Here is a 19,492-nt window from a genome sequence, read left to right as displayed (position 1 = left end):
TTCACAGCAGCTAATGAAACGTAAACATCTTGGTAGAATGACTCAGCTATAAAACTGTCGAATCATCACAGGACAACATGATGAAAACATGTTTACCGTTGTGTTGAAAGAAGGGAGGAAGGAGGGAGGGAGGAAGGAAAAAGGAAGGAAAGGAAAGGAGGGAGGGAGAGGAGGGAAGGAAGGAAGGAAGGAAAGGTGGAGGGAAGGAAAGGACGGAGGAAAGAAGGAAGGAGGGAGGGAGAAAGAAAGGAAGGAAAGGAGGAGGGAAGAAGAAAGGAAGAAGGAAAGAAGGAAGGAAGGACGGAGGAAAAGAGGAAGGAAGGAAAGAAGGAAGGTAGGAGGGAGGCAGGAAACAAAGAGAGAAGGAGGGAGGAAAGAAGGAAGGAAGGACGGATGCATGGGGAGGAAAGAAGGAAGGAAGAAAGGGAGATGGATGAAGGAAAGAAGGAAGGGAGGAAAGAGAGAGGACGGAAAGAAAGAGAGAAGGAGGGAGGAAGGAAGGACAGACGGAAGGAAGAAAGGGGGATGGATGAAGGAAAGAAGGAAGGGAGGAAAGAAAGAAAGAGAGAAGGAGGGAGGGAGGACGGACAGATGGAAGGAAGGAAGGAAAGAAAGTTAAACAAATATTCCCTGAAAACTGTTTAAACTCTACTCAAAAAAACAATGTTTCCTCTCCAGATTCACATCACCTCTTCACATCATATTTGACCTGAATCAGCTTTTACTTCAATAATCTGACACCTGGTCAGCTGGGGGGAAGTTTATCTTGTCTGCCTGATTTATTATAACCCTCAATACTGGAGAACACCGGAGGCTATAAAATAAAAAAACCCAAACACATTACTGTAACTTAAATGTCTGTTTTTGTCTTTCTTTGCTTTTTAGACTGTGTAAAGTGAATTCAGACATTTTCTTCTAAACACATTAAATAGGTCATAAATGTATTTCTAAAAAAGGTGTAAAAAGCATTTCAACCATTTAGATTTGAATTGTGGAGCTAGGCTTCACACACTGTCTTTCAACATTTCTGTGTTCGGGATTTAGTGATTAGCATAAACCCGCCCCTGCTGCTGTAGAGGTATAAATACATTCAGCGCACACTACTACTACTACAGTCTACAGTTAGCCTGTTAGCCAAGGTAGCAGTCGAGTTAGCTGCCGAGCTTGCAGCCGAGTTAACCGCCGAGCTAGCGGTCGAGCTAGCAGCCGAGTTAGCCGCCGAGCTAACCACTGAGCTAGCAGCCGAGTTAGCCGCCGAGTTAGCCACTGAGCTAGCAGCAGAAAGCTCTCCGATGTAGTGTCCATGTTTTTGGTAGAGGTGGTGACTTTGATTGACAGGTGACACTTGGTAGGGGGCGGGGCTTCAGCGGACTCGACGGCCACGCCCACAACGTTTGGGAGCAGAGAAAGAGAAATTAGTTTTACACAACTTTGAGGCCTAATTTCATATATTTGGCGATTTTTTTAATCTTTCAAATTTGGCAGGGTGGTTAACAACACACTTTTCTGTGGTATGTCAAACTCAGAACACATATTTATTCTTACTGTACACAGACTTTAACATCTCAGTGCACAGTGTTGAATTAGGGCTTTTAAAACCTGTTAAAACCTCCTCTGTGTTATTCCAGAGATGCTGTACACGGCTACTGATGAGATAATGGCCACTCATTTTCTGTTTTCAGGACCAACACAGATTTTTTTTTTTTTGCAGATGCATGGTTTTCCACTGACAGCAGCTTATGTTGTTAAAATAGGCCGGTGTGGGAACATCAGACGGCTCGCTTGTCAGGCATGAGTAATGGCAATCTGCACGGCCCGTTAGGAGAGCAAATCTCATCTGTGGGACGCTATCTGCGGCCTATTTCTCTAAATCCAGTCAAATACAACATCGCCACTGCTGGGAGGGAGAGAGAGAGAGGGAGGGAGAGAGAGAGGGAGAGTTGGCTCTGTGCAGTTATCAGCCTCCCAAACACTCTCGGATGGGCTTCAGACTACTACATTAGCGCAGAGGACGCTTTTGATAGCTCACAGGAAGTTTTTTTTATTAGTCTACGGGAAAGCTTTCGTAATGTTGTGTCTGAATCTGACCAAGGACAATACACTCGAGCCAATTCAAGGTGTCAGCTGACTGTTTTATTTGTGGTTTTTTTTGCCAAACACCTCTCCAGCTTTTTGTCAAATCATAGCATAGCAACCGTAACTAGGCACGGCTGTCAGGTTTCTTTGGGTTTATCAACATGCTGAAGTGTTGTGCATGGAGGAAGAATAAGAGGCAACTTTATTTACACCTAAAGCTGCAATCAGTAGTGGATTCATCTACATGTTTCAGGATATTAAACTATTTTGATAATTGATTTATCGTTTTGAAGCATTTTCTGAGAGCAAAATGTGATTCCTTTCTGGTTTCTTTAGTCTTTTAGAGTAGAAAAAAATTCTAATATATAAATATAAATTAAATAAAGTATCCAATTATCCACAATTCTAACATATTGCTAATAAAAAAAACATAGAAATAAAAGAAGGAAGGAGGGAGAGAGAAAGGAAAAGAGGAAAGGAGGAAGGAAGGAAATGAGGAAGGAAGAAGGAGGGAGGGAGGAAGGATGGAAGGGAAGAAGAAGGAGGGAGGAAGAAGGAAGGGAGGGAGGGAGAAGGAAGGAAATGGATGGAGGGAGGAAGGATGGATGGAAGGGAGGAAGAAGGAGGGAGGGAAGAAGGAAGGAAATGAGGGAGGAAAGAAGGAAGGAAGGAAGGTAGGAGGAAGGGAGGAAACAAGGAAGGAAGGAGGGAGGGAGGGAGAAAGAAAAAGAGGAAGGGAGGGAGGAAGGAAAGAAGGACAGAGGAAAGAAGGAAGGAAGGAGGGAAGGAAAGAGGGAGGGAGGAAGGAAAGAAGAAAGGGAGGAAGGTACGATGGAAGGGAGGAAGAAGGAGGGAGGAGAGAGGGAAGAAGGAAGGAAATGAGGGAGGAGGGATGGAGGAAAGAAGGAAGGAAGGAAGGTAGAAGGGAGGGAGGAAACAAGGAAGGAGGGAGGAAGGGAGAAAGAAAGAGGAAGAGAGGAAGGAAGGAAAGAAGGAAAGAGGAAAGAAGGAAGGGAGGAAGGAAGGAAGGAATGATGGAGTGAAGGAAAGTTACAGTAGCTGCTATGTTGCTGCTAATTGACTCAAGTCCTCACCTCAAGCTGAATCTGGCAGCAGTGGAGTCGGAGGCTCGGAGCTGGCCCATATTTAATCCTCTGGTGCCAAAAAAAACATCTGATTGTGTCGAAACTCGTCTGCTGTTAACTTGTTTATCCACCATCATCACCACCATCATCATCATCATCATCATCACCACCACCTCTCCTCTCACTTCCTGCTCTGTCCTCTCCAGACTCCTCCAGGGGCGAGAAGAAGGAGAGCAAGTGTCCGACGCCAGGCTGCGACGGCACCGGTCACGTGACGGGTCTGTACCCGCATCACCGCAGCCTGTCTGGGTGTCCTCACAAAGACCGAGTCCCGCCTGAGAGTAGGTTGCTCTGCCTGGATGTTATGCTGCACTGTAAAAAAAAAAAAAAAAAAAAAAAAAATACACACACACACAAAGAAAAAAAACACACTTGGCTTTGAAATGATTAAAAAATGAAGAATCTGACAAGTCGTTTTGACAGTCTGATGTTTGTAGAGTTTATTAGAGGAACATTTCTGAGGAGCTGAGGCAGAAATAATCTTATTGTTTGAGTTTAATCTCAGAGTTTTAATAAATTAATTAGCATTGTTAGCTAAATACCGAAAATTAAACAGCAAAGAGGGAACTCTAGCTTAAGATTTAGAGTTAGTAATGTATACGGGTCAATGATGTTTTTTTATTTAAAGGGTTAAAATGTGAAAATAAATGTATGAATAACTTCCCCAGCATCAAATTTCTGCTTTTAATCCATTTAGAGAGAATATATTAGAGGATTATGGCAAAAATGTCAAATGTCTAAGTGGTGTAACCATAAAAACTTTGTACCAACTTGCTTAAAAACAGTAAATAGTCAATAAAACACCATATCAACTAGTTTGGCATGATCTTACATTATAACTTTTATATTAAATAAAGCTAATGGAATACTATTGTTCTAAATATTACATTTCATCTGGGTAACCATGGAGATCAGGAAACATTTACATTATTAGTATAAGTCCACTTAAATCCACTGTAGGTGATAAAATAGTTAATATTTATCATTCTTTTGTGGTTACACCATTTGACATTTTCAGGAGCATTCAATCTTACTTTTGGTTAGAAAATGGTGCAAATGTCATTTAAAATTACATAAAAAATGTCAAATGTCTAAGTGGTGTAACCATAGAAACTTTGTACCAAATAATTCAACTTGCTTAAAAACAGTAAAAAGTCAATAAAACACCATATCAACTAGTTTGGCATGATCTTACATTATAACTTTTATATTAAATAAATTAAATTGTTCTAAATATTACATTTAATCTGGGGGATCATGCCAAAATAAAATATATAATATTAATCATTATTTTGTGGTTACACCATTTGACATTTTCAGCAGCATTCAGTCTTACTTTTGGTTAAAAAAAAATGGTAAAAATATAATTTCAAATGATATAAAACCAAGAAAAATACTAAATGTACTTTGTAACAAACCTGATGATGCTTTTAAAACTAGTTTCTTTAAACTTTTTTTTGAATTGCTCATCTTGCCAACCCTTATTTTTCAAGTTTGCATCATTTTTCTTGCTAGTGGTGGCCAAATATTCTCATTTTTATTTTGTAATGATAAAAACTTTTCACTTTTCACATCAGTTCGCTAAATGTAGTTTCTAGTTGGCGATATTTTCAACTATTATATTTCTCATTTGGTGAAAAGAAGTCTCACCAAAATATCTGCTAAAACCACCACTGCTGGGAAAATTAAAATGAAATAATAATAATAACTCCAAATTAGTCAATTTAGCTAATTAAAAGGAGCCGAACTGTGTTTATTTGCAGTTTAATGAGTGTGAACGCTCCCCAAGACATTCTTCCCGTCATGGCAATAAGATTATTTCTGCCTCTGTGTAAAATCTGCAGCTCTGAAGACGTAATAATGAATCTTTTATTACCTGATCTGGCAGTATTTGGAAAGAATTAGCAACTTGTAAACCACAATGTTGTAATTTATTATCACATGTCATGTCTGCCATTAATTTAAAGTATATAACTCTTAAATTCTTACTTTAACTTGATAATGTCACAGAAAACTCTACAAATCCAGATAATTCTCTCTTTAATCGAGAAGAATTAAATATTTAACCCTCCTGTTGTCCTCGAGTCAAGGAAGGAAGGAGGGGAGGGAGGAAGGGAGGAAGAAGGAAGGAAAGGAGGGAGGAAAGGAAGGAAAGGAGGAAGAAAAGGAGGGAGGAAGGAAGGAAGAAAGGAAAGGAGGGACGAAGGAAGGAAAGGAGGAAGAAGGAAGGAAAAGAGGGAGGAAGGAAGGATGGAAGGGAGGAAGAAGGAAGGAAAGGAGGGAGGGAAGAAGGAAGGAAGGAGGGAAAGGAGAGAGGAAGAAGGAAGGAAAGAAGGGAGGGAAGAAGGAAGGAAGGGGGGAAAAGAGGGAGGGAAGAAGGAAGGAAGGAGGGAAAGGAGAGAGGAAGAAGGAAGGAAAGAAGGGAGGAAGGAGGGAAAGGAGAGAGGAAGAAGGAAGGAAAGAAGGGAGGAAGGACGGAAAGGAGGGAGGAAGGAAGGGAGGAAAGAAAAGAAGGAAGGAAAGGAGGAAACAAAAGAAGGAAGGAAATAAGCAACAGTCAAAACAGACGGGGTCAATTTGACCCGGGAGGACGACAGGAAGGTTAAAAGAATGAACTCTGACTTCAGACGACTTGTCGGATGGATTGTGTGGCAGTGAAAGTTGGACAATGTTGGGCATGTTAGCCGTCCACCATCGTGCATCTGTCCTGCATGACTCTACATCTGTGTCATTTTGGCGTGTTGGAAGTGTTTTATAGAGATATAAAAAAAATAATAATTAAAAAAAGTGGGTTTGACTTGGTTAAAGGAGGCGGAGCTAAAACCTGCTGAGCTATGACATCATTTAGAATTAAGATATTTAGAATGACTGGCAGTTATGACATCATTTAGAATGACTGGCAGTTATGACATCATTTAGAATGACTGGTAGTTATGACATCATCATTGGAGGAGGAGCTGAATTAAAGAGAGGAAAACTACTACTATGATTTTTACCTAGCCTATAGTTTCACTTCCTTAAGTTAATCTTGACCTTTTTTTTTAGTATCTGTAGTATACTGTAGTGAAAGTACTGAAGTGTTGAAGTGAACATTTTGCTGTTTCTGCTAAGCTGTTAAAAGTTGGTCTTATGTTTACTGTGGCACCAGAGAGAGAGGGTTGGTGGTTTTTTTTTATTTATTTGCTTTACTTTCCGTGTCTTCCTTTACTTTCTTTTTTTCTTCCTCCTCATCATTATCACGCTTGCTTGACGTCTATTGGTTTTTTGTTTTTGTTTTTTTGTTTTTTGTATCTGTGTTGCTTGATGTTGAACAGCATGATGATTCAGTTTAATTCACCTGCTGGCTGTAAAAACTCACCTGCATGAGAACACCTCCGAACATCCCAACATGCTTTAATCACTAAACTCACAGGTTTTATGTGACTTTAAATTAAATAAACTGAATTCATCTTAATGTGGCAGTCTCGGCTTTGCTGATACTAAGCTGTAAGATTATTATTATTATTATTATTAATCAATCTTTATTTTATCCATAATGGTGTCCAAAAATCAATATTAGGTTGGAAAATAGAAGAAAATAAAATGATGAATAAATACAAATAAACAGATAAATTTAACCTTCCTGTCGTCCTCCCGGGTCAAATTGACCCCGTCTGTTTTGACTGTTCCTTCCTTCCTTCCTTCCTTCCTCCCTTCCTTCCTCCCTCCCTTCATTCCTCCTTTCCTCTTTTCCTTTCTCCCTCCCTCCTTCTCTCTTTTTTTCCTTCCTCTCTCTTTCCTCCCTTCCTTCCTCCCTCCTTCTCTTTCTTCCCCCGCACCCCTCTCCCCTCCTTCTTTCCTCCCTCCTTTCCTTCCTCCCTCCTTCCTTCCTTCCTTCCTTCCTTCCTTCCTTCCTTCCTTCCTTCCTTCCTCCTTTCCTTCCTTCTTCTTCCCTTCCATCGTTCCTCCCTCCTTTCCTTCCTTCTTCTTCCCTCCTTTCCTTCCTTCTTCTTCCCTTCCTTCCTTCCTTCCTTGACTCGAGGACATCTACAATCTAATTTTAAGTAAAACAGAATACAAATGAATAAATATTACAAATATAACTAAAAATAACCAAGTTATGTGTTTTTTTAGACTCACAGTGACAATTTTAGAGTCTCATAACTTGTAAAAATGAAAGTAAAAAAAACTATGATTGAGTTTATGGTAATAAAGCAAAAGTTTTCCTAACGTTTAAATGACGTTTCACAATTTTAGAAAACAAACCTTAAACCTAATTAATCCAGAGTTTTTATTGAAGTTGGATTTTAAACAATAGAAATATTTTGACAAAATTTATGCATTTTGGCATGTTTGGAGTGCATGTGACATAAAAACATATACACTAAAATATACAACATTAAACAGGATATGCAATAACAGGAAAATATGGAAAATATACATGTGCATAATATAAAGGAAGTGCATGTAAACTTTTAAATATATTCACATTATACTGTAAATTAACATAACATATAAACAGATAAACTTAACTCAAACACAATATTTAGTCATCACCATCCAAAAATCATAATCCACCATATGTTTATCTTCCCACATGTTCCTTTTTCTTCCATCTGTGAAGTAGATTTTTTAACTGTGCATGACAAACTTTAGCTTCCAGTACGCCCTCGTCTCATGAAATTTCATGAAATGAGCACAGTGATCAAAATGCAAATAAAGAATTGTGATTCCCTCAGCAGGAAAGGATTACACGCAGGAGAGAGGAGAGAGAGAGAGAGAGGAGGCATTGTAGAAAACAGACGGGTAAAGGTGTGATTAACCCTCCTGTTGTCCTCCAGGCAAGGAAGGAAGGAAGGATGGAAGGATGGAATGGAAGAAGAAGGAAGGAAAGGAGGGAGGGAGGGAGGGAGGGAGGAAGGAAGGAAGGAAGAAGGAGGGAGGGAAAGAAAGAAGAAGGAAGGAAAGGAGGGAGGGAGGAAGGAAGGAAGGGAGGAAAGAAGGAGGGGAGAAAAGAAAGAGCAGGAGGGAGGAAGGGAGGGAGGAAAGAAAAGGAGGGAAGAAAGAGAGAAGAAGTGAGAGAGAAAGGAAAGGAGGAAGGTAGGAAAGAAGGGAGGGAGGAAGGTAGGAAAGAAGGGAGGGAGGAAGGTAGGGGAGGAAAGAAAGACAGAAGGAGGGAGGAAAGAGGGATGGGGGAATGAAGGGAGGGAGGAAGGAAGGAAGGAAGAAAGGAAGAAAGGAAGGGAGGAAAGAAGGAAGGGAGGAAAGAAAGAGAGAAGGAGGGAAGAAAGAGGGATGGAGGAAGGAAGGAAGGAAGAAGGAAAGGAGGGAGGAAGGAAGGAAAGAAAGAGAGAAGGAGGGAGGGAGGAAGGAAGGAAGGAAGGAAGGGAGGAGGGAAGGAAGGAATGGAGGAATGAAGGGAGAAAGGAAGGAAACAAGCAAGGGAGGAAGGAAGGAGGGAAGGAACAGTCAAAACAGACGAGGTCAATTTAACCCGGGAGGACGACAGGAAGTTCAAAAAAGAGAGATCATATTTTCTTTTATCTAAAATCAAAACCAACCAAGCAACTTTTAAAATGCTTTTAAAGTGAAAATCTCAGTTTACTTCCTGCTGTCGACACACTCAATCCTCTCCTCTGAATATCTCTCGTGCTCATTTCCTGTCATTTTATTTATTTCTGTGTGTGAGTCACGCCGCTGTCTGTCTTGTAATGTGTGAGCATGCCTCTAACCGTCGTAGCTGAGACGCCCGGTGAACTCCTGTCTCCTCCTAACCCTCCGCTGTCTTTCTCACCTTTCCTGTCTGTCAAAGTCCTTGCCATGTATGAAAATGTTTTAAAGTGCCCTACTCCTGGCTGTTCTGGACGCGGTCATGTCAATAGCAACAGGAACTCTCATCGCAGGTGAGTGAGCGGTCTCGAGCCGGGCCGCTAACAGCTGCATTTATATTTATTTATATATTTATAACACCTCCGACATGTGAGAGAGAGATTACAGATTACTAGTTACTTTATTTAAAATGTAACTATTTCAATTACTCAATTAAAGTCATGTAGTTTATTACATTTGATGACTTCTTCAGCTGTTTAGTGTTCTCATTAACCTTCCTGTCGTCCTCCCGGGTCAAATTGACCCCGTCTGTTTTGACTGTTCCTTCCTTCCTCCTTCCTTCTCTCTTTCTTTCCTTCCTTCCTTCCTTTCCTTCCTCCCTTCCCTCTTTCCTCTGTTTTTCTTTCCTTCCTTCCTTCCTTCCTCTATTCCTTCCTCACCCCCCCTTTCCTTCCTTCTTCCTTCCTTCCTTCCTTCCTTCCCTCCTCCCTTCCTTCCTCACCCCCTCTTTTCCTTCATTCCTCCCTCCTTTCCTTCCGTCTTTCTTTCTTCCTCCCTTCCTTCCTCCTTTCCTCCTTTCCTTCCTTCTTCCTCCCTTACTTCCTTCCTTCATCCCTCCTTTCCTTCCTCCTTCACTTCTTTCTTCCCCCCTTCCTTCTTCCCTTCCTTCCTTTATCCTTCCTTTCCTTCCTCCTTCCTCTTTTCCTTCCTTCTTCCTTTCTCCCTTAAACCATTAGTCAGGAAGGAAGGTAGGAGCAGTAAAAACAGACGGGGTCAATTTGACCCGGGAGGACGATACGAAGGTTAAGCCCATGTGTGCTCCAAATAAATCATGATTTATTTACTAAATATAAAAAATATATTGATTTTAAAGAATTAAAAACAGCTATATATATATTAAGTAACATGTTAGATATTAAAAAATGAGGAAAAACCCTCCTGAGTAAAATCTTAAAGGTCTGACTTCAGATGAAACCTCCTTTATAATCATCAACATTTTCATTATCACTATAGAATAATTACACATTTACATTTATTTAGTAATTAAATCACATAACAGCAGAAACACTGAGAGCGTTTGTTAGTTTATGGAAGAAGTTTTGAGATGAAGCTGATTACTGAAGTAAAGCTTCACTTCCCCAGTGTGCTGTAGTTGAGTGTTGGCTGGTAGCCACATCTCCAGAGGCATCATGTTCACTTATGTACATTTGTTTTTTAAATACTGAAAGTTGACTCAAGTTGACTTCGTGGGATGATCTGACATGACTCGCCTCTCAACTTCTAAACATTAGTGAAGAAAAGAGAAATGTGGAGCTTTCCATTTAAAATGAAACATCACTGAGAGGGTTTTTAACTCTTTTTTTTTTCGGGGGGTAAAATCTGAGTGGAGTCATTAAAGGAGAGTTTGATTCATGCAGGTTTTCCAGGTTTAAACTCTCAACGTTTGAACATTTCTCTCTCGTAGCTGTTTATTGTGTTTTTGAGGGAATTGAGACGCATTTCAAAAGAAGTCTTTCAAGACGGCAGACGAGCAATTTTTTTTTATTTTTCATTGTTTTTGTTTTTGATATTTCACCAGAAACTTCAGATTCAACTGTATTATCTTCACTGCACTGCGACTTAAATCTGACTCATGCCCAAAATGATGCATCAAAAAAATAAATTAAATCATATATAAGATCCTTGTTTCTTCAGCAAAAGATTTACAGAGATTTTCTTTAGGAGATCCTGAAAAACAAACATCTTCTTCTTTCTTAGAAACTTCTGCTTGTTGTTTTTTTTTTTACCTCCATAAATGCTGCAAAAACTGCTGGAACAGTTTCAGGATTTAGATGCATGTGGGGGGAAAGGATTTAAATTAAAATTTTGGCATGTTTGAGCTGAAAATGTGTCTGCGTCACATCAGCAGTTCAGCTGTTTAACAGACAGAGCAGAGAAATACACACACACATACACACACATGCACGCACACACACACACACACACACACACACAAACAGGAACATGCATATTTTTGAATTATGTAAAGTGATTAGGATTCACACTCATTCTCTCACACAGCCTGAGATAACAGACCTACACACACACTCTTGCATGCACACAATTTTGCAGGAACACATTCGCACACACACACACACACACACACACACACACAAACACGCACGCACACACACACACAAACACGCACACACACTCACAGACAGACACTTACAAATTAGCTCACAGACAGCAGCACACGTGCGCCGGCAGACAGAGAAGCACACACACACACTCACACACACACACACACAAACACACTCACACACTCACACTCACACACACACACACACACACACACACACACACACTCAGACGTGGCCGCAGGGTGTGTTATGTAGCACAGCTCCGTTGGGAGAGGAAACAAAGCAATTGCTAGCTAGCTATAGCTACTGTTAGCTTCCAGCTCACATAGCTTTCATGTCTGGCAGTCGCCATGGAAACGCCTTCATAGCTGAACCAGCAGCAGCAGCAGCAGTCACTATGCTGATCTGTCACACATTTTTTAGACAGTCCAATCATCCTTTAAATGTGTGTGTGTGCTGCTTGTGTGTCGATAACAGTATTTCGTTCCTGTGTGTTTGAAGTAATTAGAGATATCTCAGAGTTACAGACAGAAGAACAGGAAGCTCGTTTTTAGTCTTTCTTTCTACTTCTACTCTTATCACCAGGAACAAGATGTCAACAACTCATACTCACAAATAACCATCCGTCAAATCTACACTGACTTTTTTTTAGTAATTCAGATACAGATTAAATCCCTGCAGCTGGTATTTTTACCCCTCTCTGTCCACTTTTTCAGCTTTTTCTATATATGTTATATTTTAGGCTCAAACCCCGTCGATGCACAAAGCTGAGCACAACAGGAAGTGATATATATAAAACCAGTGGACAAAGCAACAGCAGGAAGTAACGGCCAAAACTAAACAACACAAATTAATTTTATAAACATTTAGAGATTGTGTGAAGCGACACTTTTGTTAAATGGAAGTGTTTCGTGAAGAGCAAGATTACAAACACTTCAGAGTCACTGGAGAAAAGAGTGTTGATGTGAGAGAGACTTCATAGCATCTAAACCAGTAAACCAGTAAAACCAGTAAACCCAGTGCTGGATATGTCAGTGGTCAGTAATCATGTTCATTTATAAAGTAATCAGTCAGTAAATTCAGTCAATCAAACCATTAAAGTCAACAAACCAGTCAAACCACCAGTCTGTAAACCAGTCATAAAGGCAGTATATCAGTTAGTAAGCAGTCATTACAAAGTCACTGAACCAGTAAGCCAGTGAGGAACCAGTCAGTCAGAGAACAAGAAAACCAGTCAGTTATAAAGCAGTCAGACTCACAACCCAGTTAGTCAGCCAGTAAACCAGTCAGACCATCAACATGTGAGTAAACCAGTAAACAAGATACACCAGCAGTCTTTAAAAGTGGATCAGTTGGTAAACCAGTCAGTCAGTAAACCAGTCAAACGTCCAATCTCTTTACCAGTTAGTCAAACCATCAGGATGTAAACCAGTCAGTTAGTCATTTAACCAGTTAAACCATTTGTCTTTAAAAGTCAGTCAGTCAGTAAACCAGTCAAACCCCTTGTTTAAACCAGTCAGGTAGCCAACCAGTAAACCAGTAAACCAGTCAGTCCATCACTCATTAAATCAGTGAAACCCTCAGCCTATGAGTTAACCAGTAAACCAGTTAAACCATCTGTCTTTAAAAGGTAGTCAGTTCGTAAACCAGTCAAACCCCTCGTTTAAACCAGTCAGGTAACCAACCAGTAAACCAGTAAACCAGTCAGTCCATCACTTATTAAACAATCTGTCTTTAAAAAGTCGTTGGTAAACCAGTTGCCCAGTTACATATTAAACCAGTCAGACCCTCAGTCAGTAAACCAGTTAAACCATCAGTCAGTAAACCAGTTAAACCATCAGTTAGTAAACCAGTCAAACCCCCAGCGTGTGAACCAGTCAGGTAGTCCGTAAACCAGTTAAACCATCAGTCAGTAAACCAGTTAAACCAGCAGCCTGTAAGTTAATCAGTAAACCAGTTAAAGTCTTTAAAAGGCAGTCAGTTAGTAAACCAGTCAAACCCCCAGCGGGTAAACCAGTCAAACCAGTTAAACCATCGGTCAGTAAACCAGTAAACCAGTCAAACCCAGCCTGTGAACCAGTCAGGTAGTCAGTAAACCAGTTAAACCATCAGTCAGTAAACCAGTTAAACCATCAGTCAGTAAACCAGTAAACCAGTTAAACCATCAGTCAGTAAACCAGTTAAACCATCAGTCAGTAAACCAGTTAAACCATCAGTCAGTAAACCAGTAAACCATCAGTCAGTAAACCAGTTAAACCATCAGTCAGTAAACCAGTAAACCATCAGTCAGTAAACCAGTTAAACCATCAGTCAGTAAACCAGTTAAACCATCAGTCAGTAAACCAGTAAACCAGTCATCATAAAATAGGCCACTGTAAATCCATAATTCATTCTGTGGGTAACCGTAGTTACTGACAGCTGATCCACTCTTCATTCAGGGCCAGATGCTGTGTGTGTGTGTGTGTGTGTGTGTGTGTGTGTGTGTGTGTGTGTGTACAGTGTGTAACCTGGCTATGTACTTTCCCCCCTCCCCCCCTCCCTCCCTCCCCTCCCCCACTTCTTCCAGTCTGTCCGGCTGCCCCATCGCCGCCGCAGAGAAGATGGCGAAGGTCCACGAGAAGAGCCACACGATCGAATCCCCCGGCACTAAGACCAATCAGACGTCAGATCGGGTTCTCAGGTAACGCCCCCCCCCCCCCTCTGAGCGGCCGTCAATTAAATAACATCGACATCCAACTTATACATCTGCAACGTTGATTAATACATCACCATGATAAAAAAAAAGCAGAAATTAACTTAATTATATCTTTAACCCTCCTGTTGTCCTCGAGTCAAGGAAGGAAGGGAGAAAGAAGGAAGGAAGGAAAGGGGGAAGGAAGGGAGGAAGGAAAGGAGGAAGGAAGGGAGGAAGAAGGAAGGAAATGAGGGAACAAGGAAAGGAGGAAGGAGGAAAGAAGGAAATGAAGGAGGAAGAAGGAAGGAAAGGAGGAAGGAAGGGAGGGTGAAGGCAGGAAAGAAGGAAAGGAGGAAAGAAGGAAAGGAGGAAGAAGGAAGTAAAGGAGGAAAAGAAGGAAAGGAAGGAAGGAACGAAATGAGTAAGGAGGAAAAGAAGGAAAGGAAAGAAGCAAGGAAGGGAGGATGAAGGCAGGAAAGAAGGAAAGGAGGAAGAAGGAAGTAAAGGAGGAAAAGAAAGAAAGGAAGGAAGGAAGGAAATGAGTAAGGAGGAAAAGAAGGAAAGGAAAGAAGCAAGGAAGGGAGGAAAGAAATAAAGGAAGGACGGAGGAAAGAAGGAAGGAAGGAAAGGAGGAAGGAAGGGAGGATGAAGGAAGGAAAGAAGGAAAGGAAGGAAGGAAGGAAGAAGGAAGGACAGAGGAAAGAAGGAAGAAGAAAGGAAGGAAGGAAATGAGTAAAGAGGAAAAGAGGAAGGAAGGAAGGAACTGTATTTGCCTTAAATCAGGGATGCCGAATGGTGCAGTAAAATCCCCCCCCCCCCCCCACCCCAGATACACAAACCCAGTCAACCTTTTGCCTCTGGTTACCTTTCAGGCCGATGTGTTTCGTGAAGCAGCTTGAGATCCCTCAGTGCGGCTACAAGAACAACGTTCCCACCAGCACGCCGCGGTCCAACCTGGCCAAGGAGCTGGAGAAATACTCCAAGACCAGCTACGACTACAGCGGCTACGACGGCCAGCACGCCGGCTACGCTAAGAGAGGCCTGACCAACAAGACCCACCACGGACGGGACACCTCCCCCAAGGGATACGACGGTAAGGAAAACAAACGCACTCATCACTCCTTCCTTCCTTCCTTTCCATCTTTCCTTCTTTCCTCTGTCCTTCCTTCCTTCTTTCCTTCCTTCCTTCTTTCCTCTGTCCTTCCTTTTTCCTCCCTCCTTCCTTCCTTCTTTCCTCCGTCCTACCTTCATTTCCTTCCTTCATTCCTTCCTTCCTTCTTTCCTCTGTCCGTCCTTTTTCCTTCCTTCCTTCCTCCCTCATTTCCTTCCTTCTTCCTCCCTCCCTCCTACTGTACCTTCCTTCCTTCTTTCCTCCGTCCCTCCTTCCTTTCTTCTTCCTTCCTTCCTTCCTTTCCATCCTTCTTCCTTCCACCCTTCCTTCCTCCCTCTCTCCCTCCTTCCTTGTTTCCTCCCTCCCTCCCTCCTACCTTCCTTCCTTCTTTCCTCCGTCCTACCTTCATTTCCTTCCTTCCTTCCTTCCTCCCTCCCTCCTTCCTTCCTTGTTTCCTTCATTTCCTTCCTCCCTTCCTTCCTTCTTTCCTCTATCCGTCCTTCATTTCCTTCTTCCCTTCCTTCCTTCTTTCCTCTGTCCTTCCTCCCTCATTTCCTTCCTTCTTCTTTTCCTTCCTTCCTTCTTCCTCCCTTCCATCTTTCCTCCCTCCTGTCCTTCTTTCCTCCTTTCCTTCCTTCTTCCTCCCTTCCTTACTCCTTTCCATCTTTCCTTCTTCCTTTCTTCCTCCTTTCCTTCCTTCCGTCTTCCTTCCCAACTCCTTTCCTTCTTTCCTCCTTTTCTTCCTTCAGCTTCCCTTCCTTCCTCCTTTCCTTCATTCCTTCTTCCTTCCTCCCTCCTTTCCTTCCTTTCTTCTTTTCCCTTCCTTCTTTGACTCGAGGACAAGGCAACACAAGGCAAAATAAAAAGATAAAAACAGGAGGATAAAAATGTTGCATTTAAGTCACGTTAGAGAAAGCGGCTCTGATCTAATCAAGAGCTATAACGATTAGTCAGCAACAGAAAATTAATCTGCATATATTTTTATAATCGATTCATCATTACAGTCACTTCCTTTGATTCCAGTTTCTGAAATGTGAATATTTCTCTCGTTTCTATGATAAAAAACTGACATTTGAGCATCTTAAGCTTTTTCGCCCTTTTCTGACATTTTAAAGACAAAAAAACTAATCAAATAAATGAGAAATGAATCAACAGATTAAACAATAGTGAGAATGATCATTAGTAGAAGCCCTGCTGTAATCAATACTTTTATAATAACAATGAATCAATTCTTTTTTAGCTTCCTTTAGCTCAGAGGAGTCAAACTCATTTTCATTCAAGGGCCACATACAGACCAATTTAATCTCATGTGGGCCGGATCATTAAAAAGATGGAGGGAAGGAAGGAAGGAAGGAATGAAGGAGGGAGATATGGAGGGAGGGAGGAAAGAAGGAAGGATGGAAGGAAGAAAGGGAGGAAGGACAGATGGAAGAAAAGTGGGCCAGATCATTAAAAAGATGGAGGGAAGGAAGGAAGGAAGGACGGAAGGGAGGGAGGAAGGAAGAAAGGAAGAAAGGAAGGGAAGAAGGAAGGAAGGACGGAAGAAAGGAAGGGAGGAAGGACGGAAGGAAGGACGGACAGAAGAAAGGGAGGAAGGACAGATGGAAGAAAAGTGGGCCAGATCATTAAAAAGATGGAGTGAAGGAAGGAAGCAAGGAAGGAAGGAAGCAAGGAAGGAAGGAAGGAAGGGAGGAAGGAAGAAAGGAAGGAATGAAGGACAGAAGGAAGAAAGGGAGGAAGGAAGGACGGAATGGAGGAAGGAAGGGAAGAAGGAAGGAAGGACGGAAGGGAGGGAGGAAGGATGAAAGGAAGGATGAAAGGAAGGAAGGAAGGACGGAAGAAAGGAAGGGAGGAAGGAAGAAAGGACGGAAGAAAGGAAGGAAGGAAGGGAGGGAGGGAGAGAGGGGGGAACGAAGGAAGGAAGGAAGGACGGAAGGAAGAAAGGAAGGAAGGAAGGAAGGACGGACGGACGGACGGACGGACGGACGGACGGACGGGAGGGAGGGAGGGACGAAGGGAGGGAGGAAGGAAGGAAGGATGGACGGAAGGGAGGAAGGAAGAAAAGTGGGCCAGATCATTAAAAAGATGGAGGGAAGGAAGAAAGGAAGGAAGGACAGAAGGGAGGGAGGAAGGAAGAAAGGAAGGGAGGAAGGAAGAAAGGAAGAAAGGAGTCAAAAGAGATAGGGTCAATTTGACGAGTTACTGAATAAAAGCAGCTTTAAACTTTATGAATGAACGTCTTCATACCTACAGGAACAGATTGTTTATGTCACTATTATTTCTATTTCCCTCTTTTTTTTTTTTTGGCCTCCTGGGGGAAAGAAATATGTCACAGCAGGTAGCAGAAACACAAAGATGCTGCCTTCTGGTACAATAGTGGAATTTTAACAAGTGAGAGGAAGTGTAAAAAAAAAAAAAGAGAAGAAGAAGAAGAAGCAGACATGTCATCATTTATCGGAAGACAAAAAAGTGTTACGCTCAGTCTTTAACCCATTTCTTTTATTTCTTCTTTTTTTTAAAAAAAATCTCCACCTGTGGCAAAGAAGGAGGAAAAGAAGGAAAGGAAAGAAGCAAGGAATGGAGGAAGGAAATGAAGGAAGGGTGGAGGAAAGAAGGAAGGAAGGTTGGAGAGAGGAAACAAGGAAGGAGGGAGAGAGGAAGGTAGAAGTAAGGACAGACGAAAGAAGGAAGGAAGGTTGGAGGGAGGAAGAAGGAAGGAGGGAGGGAGGAAGGTAGAAGGCAGAGGAAAGAAGGAAAAGACGGAAGGAAGGAAGAAGAAAGGAAAGGAGGGAGGAAGGAGGAAAAGAAGGAAAGGAAAGAAGCAAGGAAGGAGGGAAGGAGGAAGGTAGAAGGAAGGACAGAGGAAGGAAGGGAGGAAGAAGGAAGGAAAGGAGGGAGGAAGGAAGAAGAAAAGAAGGAGGAAGGAAGGAGGAAAAGAAAGAAAGGAAAGAAGCAAGGAAGGTAGGAGGGAGGGAGGAAACAAGGAAGGAGGGAGGGAGGAAGGAAGAAAAGAAGGAAAGGAAAGAAGCAAGGAAGGTAGGAGTGAGGGAGGAAGGTAGAAGGAAGGACAGAGGAAAGAAGGAAAGGAAGGAAGGGAGGAAGAAGGAAGGAAGGAAGGAAGGAAGGAAGGGAGGAAGAAGGAAGGAAAGGAGGGAGGAAGGAAGAAGAAAAGAAGGAGGAAGGAATGAGGAAAAGAAGGAAAGGAAAGAAGCAAGGAAGGTAGGAGGGAGGGAGGAAACAAGGAAGGAAGGAGGGAGGGAGGAAGGAAGGGAGGAAGCAAGGAAAGAAGGAAGGATGTAGGAAACCCATTAACCCATTTCTTTTTTTTCTCTTCTTTTTAAAAAAATCTCCACCTGTGGCAAAGAAGCAAGGAAGGGAGGAAGGAAGGAAGGTTGGAGGGAGGAAACAAGGAAGGAGGGAGGGAGGAAGGTAGAAGGAAGGACAAAAAATAATAATAAAATAAATAGATTTTTTCTTTTTTCACATAAAAAGGAAGAAAAACCTGCAAAATGATCCCAGTTTGAGGGGGTTGCTATTCCTTTTTCTTATTCTGGGGAGAACATTTTGTACTTGCAGGGATAAAAGCAATGATAACACACACACACACACACACACACACACACACACAGACACACACACACACACACACACACACACACACACACACACACACACACACACACACACACATGCTCAGCTCTCAGTGTATTCTCTTTGTCACATCGCCGGTGTTGTCTGCCTCTCCTCCACATGGCTGGAGAGTGAAAGCAGAGCAGAGTTATGGAAATGCCAAGCTAAGAGCACGGAGGATGGAGAGAGGGAGGGAGGGAGGGAGGGAGGGAGGGAGGGAGAGAGGGAGGGAGGGAGAGAGAGAGAGGGAGGGAGGGAGGGAGGAGGTGCAGATGGAGGAATGGTGAAACAGGGAGAGAGAGATAATGGAGGCGAGCCCTGTTCCTTTGGCTGGGAGCCATTAGTGAGACGCAGGCAGGAGAGAGGTTTTTTAGACGAGGTGTCTGCTCTCGCTCCTCTCCGTCACGACTCTCTCTCTCTCTCTCTCTCTTTCTCTCTCTCTCCCTTTCTCTGTGTCTCTCCATCTCTCTCTCTCTCTCTCTCCCTCTCTCTCTCTGTCTCTCTCCCTCTCTCTCCCTCCATCTCTCTCTCTCCCTCTTTCTCTCTCTTGCTTTCTCTTCCTCTCTCTCTCTCTCTCTCTCTCTCTCTCTCTCTCTCTCTCTCTGTCTCTCTCTCTCTCCCTCTCTCTCTCCCTCTCTCCCTCTCTCCCTCTCTCTCTCTCTCTCTCTCTGTCTCTCTTTCTCTCTCTATCTATCTCTCTCTCTTTCTCTCTCTCTCTCTCTCCCTCTCTCTCCCTCTCTCTCTGTCTTTCTCTCTGTCTCTTTCTCTCTCTCCGTCTCTCTCTCTCTCTCTGTCTCTCTATCTCTCTCTCCCTCTCCGTCTCTCTCTCTGTCTCTTTCTCTCTCTCTCTCTCTCTCCTTCTCTCTCTCTATCTCTCTCTCTCTCCCTCTCTCTCTCTCTCTCTACCATTCTTCCCTCCATCTGC

The 19,492-nt window shown here is 42.4% G+C and overlaps 1 protein-coding gene across 1 annotated transcript in view; it reads left to right on the top strand.

Annotated features, from left to right (window-relative positions):
- The window catches only part of myt1la (myelin transcription factor 1-like, a), a 78,200-nt gene that overhangs the window by 39,371 nt on the left and 19,337 nt on the right, over nt 1-19,492 (top strand). The window contains exons 8-11 of the mRNA XM_053337457.1: nt 3,368-3,502; nt 9,013-9,103; nt 13,719-13,832; nt 14,699-14,919. Coding sequence (XP_053193432.1) covers nt 3,368-3,502; nt 9,013-9,103; nt 13,719-13,832; nt 14,699-14,919 — 561 coding nt within the window. The remainder of the gene's footprint in view (nt 1-3,367; nt 3,503-9,012; nt 9,104-13,718; nt 13,833-14,698; nt 14,920-19,492) is intronic.

This window comes from Scomber japonicus, chromosome 17 (genome assembly GCF_027409825.1).
Source record: "Scomber japonicus isolate fScoJap1 chromosome 17, fScoJap1.pri, whole genome shotgun sequence".
Taxonomy (NCBI): domain Eukaryota; kingdom Metazoa; phylum Chordata; class Actinopteri; order Scombriformes; family Scombridae; genus Scomber; species Scomber japonicus.
The sequence above is the reverse complement of the archived record's forward strand: the minus strand, read 5'-3'. Positions and strand labels throughout refer to the sequence as shown.